At 32.3% G+C, this 9,297-nt stretch overlaps 1 protein-coding gene across 1 annotated transcript; it reads right to left on the minus strand.

Annotated features, from left to right (window-relative positions):
- Positions 1-664: 664 nt before the first annotated feature.
- Positions 665-4,208, minus strand: LOC119603571 (putative apoptosis-inducing factor 1, mitochondrial). Its single transcript, XM_037955619.1, has 7 exons — positions 3,911-4,208; positions 3,763-3,800; positions 3,467-3,697; positions 2,503-3,396; positions 2,201-2,438; positions 1,175-2,133; positions 665-1,110 (listed from the first exon to the last, which is right to left on the minus strand). The coding sequence occupies exons 1-6, from the start codon at positions 4,011-4,013 to the stop codon at positions 1,730-1,732; spliced, it is 1,908 nt and encodes a 635-aa protein (XP_037811547.1). The 5' UTR covers positions 4,014-4,208; the 3' UTR covers positions 665-1,110; positions 1,175-1,729.
- Between the last annotated feature and the right edge of the window lie 5,089 nt (positions 4,209-9,297).

Raw genomic sequence — 9,297 nt, forward strand, 5'->3', positions numbered from 1 at the left:
TAGACTAGACTATAGACTAGACTATAGACTAGACTATAGACTAGACTGTAGACTATATTATAGACTAGACTATACTACAGACTAGACTATAGACTAGACTATTGACTAGATTATAGACTAGACTATAGATTAGACAATTAACTAGACTATAGACTCGACTGTAGAGTAAACTATAGATTAGACAATTAACTAGACTATAGACTTGACTACAGACTAGGCTATAGACTGGACTTTAGACTAGACTATAGACTGGATTATAGACTAGACTATATTATAGACTAGATTATAGACTAGACTATAGACTAGAATATAGGCTGCACTATAGACTAAAGTAGACTAGACGATAGACTACAATGAGAACTATAAACTAAAGAATAGACTCAACTATATTTTGCCTAATTAACTAAAATTGGAGAAAAACAATTCGAAAAAATAGGTAAACATTTTTGAAAATGTTATCAATTCTATAGTTAGTAAGTTAGTTTGAAAGGAAGATGTATATAAATAAAATCCGAAGAAATACACCTAGACCTCTATCGCGCCTGTTGTGCGCTCTTTAACCAGTGCCTTAGGTCATAACTCAGTAACTAACAACTACCATACCGGAGGCCACTATCAAATTCTATAAAAACACATACATACATAATTTGAGACAACGTTTCTCTTTTTGGGTGCATTTTAATCATATTCCATTTATTAATTATTCTTATCTACATACTAGTTAACCCTCAAAGGGTTTTATTATCAAATTTATACTTTAAGCAAAATATTATGTTTTTAACATGTTACCGCCGTTTGATCACAAACCGTTTTGAGCCAAAAATTCTTTCAAGATATTACGACAGGAGGCCAATAGAGACGATTGAGTGTAATTACACTTACGATATTGACGAATCTGTTCCATGGTATCAATATGAACATTCTGATTGTTATGATCCTTGGTCATCATAGATTTGGGGGTTTGTAGCTTTTCTTTCTGTTGGCAAGTTTGTGCATCGTAATTATAAGTGGTAACTGTTTGAGGATGAACAACAGCTTGATAATGCATTAACATCATGGCAGCGGCAGCATTCAATTCATCTTCAGAGTAAACGTCTTTATTGGCTTGAACTATAAATAAATAGGTTTTATAAATATTATTGGGCATTTTTTTATAGAGTGTTGTTTAATTTACCAGCCTCTTCTATGTGTTGTAATAGGTTATTCTCCTCCAACATAATGGCTTCTGCTGTGCTAGCTTCGTCATCGTCATACAAATAATATTGAATATTCTTAACTTCCATTCTGTATGTCTTTCAGTGAAGTTCCTTAAGAAACTAACGCTTGTGATGGCAGTAGTAGAATATTTTATACTAAATTTTAAATATACCTGAATCCAAGTTGTGAAACTTTGAAATTACCTGCATTTTATAGTTTAGGTTTTGCAAAGACGATCATAAACTTTTAATAGGAATTTAAACATATTTTTAAGTAGAACTAGTAAAATTTGCCGGCGTTTTAAGCTAATCCCTTGCTATTGGAATTTTGAGAAATACTAAATGCAGCTGTTGTGGCGTTAAATCGTATAAACGGAACAAATCCTTAAGGTATGTGTGTGTGTACGTGTATTTGTTTTATAATCAAAGGTACAATTTGATTTTTTTTTTTTGCAAATTAGACATTTAAATAACAATAAAAATAAACATTTTTACCTAATCAAATTAGAGTTAAATTAAAATTACGTTTTTATCTACGAATGAATTTCAAATAGTTTAGCGACTTCGTTTAGGTCATCGTATTTTTTGTTCTGATTTATTATAGTACGTGCCAGTCCTACGCGATTGAATATGTTCCACAGCAAAATGCCAACGACTTTTTCATCTCTTAAATAGAAAACAACACCTCGGCCATAATTTGGTGTTGCCTCAGCATCGGGTGTTGGAATATCGTTGTTAGCAGTTGCTTTTGTTAGTTCCTTTTTCTCGTTTTCTTCACTCTGATTTTCGGCAAGATTATCAGACCTGTCGGTAGTTTTGGAGGGTAGAGAGAAAACACCTACAGTTGGCAGTGATGAATCTACTAAACCAATGCCTTCATAACCGATTTCTGGTCCCAAATCAGACCAAAACATACTCTGGTGATTATATGGTTTCTCTTTAAATAAAAATAAATAATTTAATTTTTATCTAAATTTGCAACTTAATTAATTTCGAGCATTTACTTTTGCCAACCATATTCTCGCCTGCTAAGCGGCCAGAAACAACGGAATGATCATGATGTTCAACACGTCTTCTACCTAGTAGAGGATCATAGAAGCAAGAAGCATCACCAGCTACAAATAGATTACGACGTGCTTCCAATTCAGCATTTACCACAAAGCCACCAAGATTCTTATCAACTTCTAAGCCCGAGAGACCGGCCAAGTCGGTGTTAGCTTCACAACCCACGCAAACAACCACCTAATTCGGAGAAATATGTAGTCTCTTAAGCTATAAGATTAAGTTTTTGCTGTTCTATACTTACCACATCCGACATAATTGTTTCACCTGTACTTAAGTTTAATTTTAATGAGTTATCATCTCTTGCCACACTCTTAACACTAGCATTTGGTACTACGCACACACCCTGTGATTCCATTTTCTTCATTGTCCATTTGCTTAGATAATCTGGCAATACTTTTGACATATTACCATTTTCGGGAAATACTTGATAAATTTGTCCTTCATTATTCTTTGAATAGTTGGCTAATGTACAGGCTAATTCACTACCCAAGAAACCATTACCAATAATTGTAACTTTCTTTTTAGCATCTACATAACTCTTAAGACGTTCGAAATCGTCAGGGGTACGATACACCATGATTTTATCTTTCACACTAGGAGGAGCACTGGCAAAGACAGGCAGCATTTTAGGACTACAACCGGTGGCAATTAAACATTCATCATAACCAATTTCATAGCCATCAGTTAAAGTGGCTGTTTTTTTAACGGGATCAATTTTCTTGACTCTAAAACCATGTGCCACAGCAATACCACCTTTTTCGCTTTCATTTAACTTGGAGGGATGAATGAAAAATTCCTCTGGCTCAAAGTATAAACTACGTTCGGCACCGGTCCATTGTTTAAATCTGTAGTCTTCTGATAGCGGTGTTTCTTTGGCGGAATACCACAATTCCTTCGATAGGGGTGGTCGCATATAAGGTTTACGTTTTTCGTCTGTTACCATTAATACTTTAGCTCTGGCATCATTTGATTTTATAGCACGGAATGCTGAAAACGCAGCAGTTCCACCACCAATTAGCAAATATGGCACATGCTTTGGTAAATCTTGAGAACTAGCTGGATTCGTTTGTGGTATAGGTTGTGGCTCCTCTTTCTTGGCTTTAGGTGTTTCATCACCTTTACTAAGATAATAAACCTAAAGCAAATAATGAAAAACCAATTAAAAAAATAACATAACAATAAAAAATTCTTTAATTAATACTTACAACACCACCAATGCCTAAGGCAGCTGCCAAGGCAATTAAGATTTTTGTTTTACCACCATCACCACCTTCTCCACTGTCTTTATTAGTTGTTTGATCATAGGATGTGACCTTTTCTCCACTACTACTGGTAGTTGTTGTTCCTTTTTGTGTTTCCAAATTTTTGCGACTTACATTACAATTGGCAGCACGCAATACTTCACTGTTATAGGAAATTTTAGGACGACATTCTTCCTAAAATTGCAAATGCATAAGTTTACATGGAATAAAACATCTTTAGTTTAAACCATTATAATTACCTTTTTAGGCGAATTGTTGTGTACACTACGTTTTAAAACTGCAATATTAAATAAAGTATAATTCATAAATTGTTTCATAAATTTAATTATGAATTAACACAACTTCACATAACCTCAATACATAATCATGTATCCGTGATCTACTCACCTGCATCCTCTTGAAATGTTGCCGGCGTTAGCCTACGATTGGCTAATAGAAATGCTCTTCGACAAAACTGCAAATTTATTCCTCTAACACTACAAATGCTCATTTTATATAAATTGTGTTTTTGTTACAAAAAAATTGTTAATAATAAATAAATAGCAGTCTTTTTATTATGACAGTATTTTCCAAGAGTTTCTATCTGTCTTGCATTTTACTTTGAATGTCAGATGTTTGACAATCACTTGGGAATGATAGCACAAATGATATAAGTTATTAACAGGGATGGGCGGACATATATGAATGTACTTTTAACTGAATTAATTTAAAATTTTGTGTTTTATAAAGGTGGAATTACACAGCGCGCGTTGAGGCGGCAACGCGTTTTACGCTTTTCAAACTTTTCGCACTTTATAAGCTGTAGTTACACACCACGCGTCATTTTGATCTTTCTTTGAATGCTTTTTAAAACTATTACTGTTTTCCACCTTAAAGATGGAAGTACACAACAAGCGTTGTACGGGGCAACGCGTTATAGGCTTCTGTCAAAAAAAGTTGAAATAGTGTATTTCATTTAACAACCCTATAAGAACAGTGACAGTCATTTGACCGGTCAATTGACTGTCACTACTGAGAATATACCCATCATTGCGTAGAACAAAGCTCCCATCACTTTCTTAAGGGCAATATGTAAAAAGTGATGGAAACATTTGTGTACATGTGATGTTGCATCACCCTCGCACTTATGAATTCTATCGACTTTAAAACATATATTTGAGCTGCTCACTCTTTTGTTGTTTACTAATCATGGATGATATAAATATTAGTCATGATTGACTAATCATGCTTGATGGATATATCCATCACAGTTAACAAATAAAAAAATGATGCATTAATCGGTCATTGTTGACTAATCACACTTGATGAATATATCCGTCAAATCTGACGGCTATACCAATTTATAATAAAACACAATTTATTGATATTTTAATATATATATTGTTAATTTTATTAATATAGTAATCATATACATAAATTACCAGTCTTTTCACCATTTTACATATCTCGCAGAATCTTAAGTCCTCTGATGCTCCTATTAATTTGTGGAAATATGTTGTCTGTAAAGAAATACATAAGTATTCATAAATATCGAAATATAAAAATCATAAGTACATATTTATGTTACCATTGATTGATTAAACTCCGAATTGTTTATCTTCTGATCCACTTCCTGAGCTTTTTTAAAATTTAGTTTATAATAATTCTCTTTATTTTTAATAATTTAAAGACTTTGTAATTTTTTTATTTCTTCGCTTCTTGATCTTTGGCTTTCGCAGAAACAATTAATTTGTAACGACGAAAAATACAACTCTGTAACACAGTGACAGTCATTTGATCGGTCATTTGGCTGTCATTGTTGATCAAAATATAAATTTTAATACATTTTAATCAAAATGTAGTTGTTTCATTCTTTCATATGCAAATTCAACCCTATACCACACATTGGGTCCAGTAACGGTCATTTTACCGGTCATTTGACTGTCATTGTTGATGGAATTATCCATTAATTTTTTTTTCGACAATTCTATAAAAAAAATGTTGCATGTGTGTTAGTAAAATCATTTTGTATGTGTTAGTTTCGGTCATTCATTTCTTATAGGGAAGTTACGCATAGCGTTGTAACGCATCTGCTGCGAAAAGTTCAGCAACTTTCAACTTTTGGCGCGTCGGCAGCTGATCAGGGTTGCATTTTCTTTTGTGTAGAATAAGAATAAAGGGCCCTTCACACGGTCACACTTTACGTACGACAAGTCTAATGAAAAAGTAAAATGAAATTCCATCCGTATGACAAAAAAGAGAATAAAAGTCGTATGATTTATATTTTTTGTGTTTACACGATTGGTATAAAACAGTAACAAAGTAAGATGGAACAGCTGTTTCACTTTTTTGTAAAAATACATCCCTGATCTAATGCGACTTGCTTGTTTTTTTAATCATTTCAAAAAATGAAGAGAGCCATACGACTGTCAAATTTTCCATCCGTATTTTCTCTCAATGTGTGATGGTTTCATTACATATTGCGTTTAGACGATCCCATCCGTTCTCTTCTACACAAAATTTTGACAGATCATATTACTTGTGTGCTCGTGTGAAGGGGGCTTAATCTAAAATGAAATAAATTTCTTCAACAATGGAAGAAAAATATTAAAAAATATACAAAAACTTAAAATTTTGATTTTTAAAACAGTAATAGTCTTAAAATACATTAAAAGAGATATCAAAATGACGTGTGGTGTGTAACTTGCCGCTTATAAAGCGCGAAAAGTTTGAAAAGCGTGAAACGCGTTCCCGCCTCTACGCGTGTTGTGTACTTCCACCTTAAGGATTTATATTTTTAAAATCTAATTTTTTTGTATTTTTTCCATATAAAAACTGTTTTTGTTTTAAAATACGTGATCACTTTATTTTAGCTATTTTTATGGGGGGTATATTGATTTTGTCATTCCGTTTGTAACACATCGAAATATTGATCATAGACCCACAAAAGTATATATATTCTGGGTCCTCATTAAATTCTAAGACGATCTAGCCATGTCTGCCCGTCCGTCCGTTCGTCTGTCTGTCTGTTGAAAGCACGATAGAGTCCGAATGAAAAGAGCTAGAGGGTTGAAATTTCACATAAATATTTCTTATAGGTAAGATTTGTTTGGTATTGGAAATGGGCAATATCGGTCCACGTTTTCGGATAGCCCCCATACAAGTGGCAGCTCGAAAAGCAGCTTTAACAGCCATAACTTGTTTAAAAATACGAATATAGCGATGAAATTCGACATAAGTAAGTTTCTTATGATCCAAAATCATTATGCAAAATTTTATGAGGATCGGTCCATAATTGACCCTACCCCCCATATAAGGTCCCCTTCAGAAAATGACTTTAACGCTCATTACTGGCTTAAAAATACTAGTATATAGATGAAATTCGACATAAGTAAGTTTCATACGAGTCAAAATCTATCTAAAAAAATTTTATGAGGATCGGTCCATGATTGACCCTACCCCCCATATAAGGTCCCCTTTAGAAAATGACTGCAACGCTCATTAATGGCTTAAAAATACGAGTGTAGCGATGAAATTTGACACAAATAAATTTAATACGAACCAAATTCTGTCTACCAAATTATATTAGGATCGACCCATAATTGACCCTACCCCCTATATAAGGTCCCCTTCAGAAAATTACTTTAACGCTTATAACTGGCCTAAAAAATACGATTATATAGATGAAATTCGACATAAGTAAGTTTCATTCTTGTCAAACGAGGTTTGATGGTGGGTATATAAGATTCGGCATAGCCGAATATAACACTCTTACTTGTTTCAACTGAATGCCTTTTAGCCGATTTGAGGTTTTTCTTACAAAGTGATCGCAGTTTCACTATTTTAAAAAAAAAAAAAACTACAGCCCGACTTAGGTTTATCATAAGAAACTTCTTTATGGTTTTGGTAATCATAGATTTTCATTATTTTCTCAATTTAAAGAATTTTTAAGGATCTGGAGCCAAATTTATATACATATTCTATATAAAAATAGATTTTATCTGTTTCTGTCTATCAGAATCTACCGATATATAAACATAACTGTTTAAATCAGTCATCTAAAGTTTTTCGTATAACTGATATACAAAGATAAGTGTAAAATGGGCGTGGATTCCAATCAGGATCAGTTATGTTAAATAGATTTTATGTATTTCTGTCTATCAGGATCTACCGATATATAAAAATAACTGTTTAAATCAGTCATGTAAAGTTTTTCATTTCGTGTAGATAAGGGACGCGGAATCCACTCAGGATCAGTTATTTTAAATTAGATGAAACTAAAATGTTATATATGTATGTATATGTTTTTTTCAAACAATTTCGATTAATTAAGCAAATATATTTTTAACGATGATTATGTACTGAAAAATATATTTTAATATTTTTGAATAAATATACAACATGCGTCCTCTACACACAAACATATTACATCTCTATCTATAAAGGTGTTTTAAAATAACATTTAAAATGTAATTAAAATAAATTTCCAAACGTTATTTCTACTGCGAAATTTGAAATCAATAAAAAATATTTTTTTTTTCAAGATGCACAATAAATAACGGATTAGAACTTTTATAATTTATAAACAAAAAAATAAACAACAAAAAAACTGCACTATTTGTTAGTTGTTTGAATTTTGCCCCTGGAATCTCAGTATAGAATAAGCTTTGTTGTCATTTGTAATCGGTAGATTTTCGTACTGGTGATTAAGTGATAAAGAAATGTTTATGTACTTGAGGCACGGGATGGATGTCTGCTTTTTTTCAATTTACATACATATATACTTGTTTATATGTAAAACTTTACATACATACGTATCTATCACGAAATGTTATAAAAACTGCAACGTGATAAGCGCGTGTTATTTTTAGAAATTAATTTTATAAAACTAAAAAACAATTAAATATGTGTGTGTTAATTTATATTGAAAATAATAACAATTCGCCTTTTCGCTGATCGTTTAAACTTACAAAGGCCTATACAAGTTCGAATAATATTGTAAAAATGTCAAACATTTTTATTTGAAGGACATGCTGAAATAACACATTAATAATACAATTTTAAAAGCTTTTATGGAACAGCTAGATAAATAGATAGATAGATAGATAGATAGATAGATAGATAGATAGATAGATAGATAGATAGATAGATAGATAGATAGATAGATAGATAGATACATAGATAGATAGATAGATAGATAGATAGATAGATAGATAGATAGATAGATAGATAGATTGTCGATTTTTTGTTTAGTTCTAGTTCAGTTCTAGTTCTAATTCAGTTCTAGTTCTAGTTCTAATTCAGTTCTAGTTCTAGTTCTAGTTCAGTTCTAGTTCTAGTTCTAGTTCAGTTCTAGTTCAGTTCTAGTTCAGTTCTAGTTCAGTTCTAGTTCTTGTTCAGTTCTTGTTCAGTTCTTGTTCAGTTCTAGTTCAGTTCTAGTTCAGTTCTAGTTCAGTTCTAATTCAGTTCAGTTCTAGTTCAGTTCAGTTCTAGTTCAGTTCTAGTTCAGTTCTAGTTCAGTTCTAGTTCAGTTCTAGTTCAGTTCTAGTTCAGTTCTAGTTCAGTTCTAGTTCAGTTCTAGTTCAGTTGTTCTTCTAGTTGAGTTCTAGTTCAGTTCTAGTTCAGTTCTAGTTCAGTTCTAGTTCAGTTCTAGTTCAGTTCTAGTTCAGTTCTAGTTCAGTTCTAGTTCAGTTCTAGTTCAGTTCTAGTTCAGTTCTAGTTCAGTTCTAGTTCAGTTCTAGTTCAGTTCTAGTTCAGTTCAGTTCTAGTTCAGTTCTAGTTCAGTTCTAGTTCAG

Source organism: Lucilia sericata, unplaced genomic scaffold (genome assembly GCF_015586225.1).
Source record: "Lucilia sericata isolate MDLA Ls3-8-SP2 unplaced genomic scaffold, ASM1558622v1 Contig000312F_arrow, whole genome shotgun sequence".
In the NCBI taxonomy this organism is placed as follows: Eukaryota; Metazoa; Arthropoda; class Insecta; order Diptera; family Calliphoridae; genus Lucilia; species Lucilia sericata.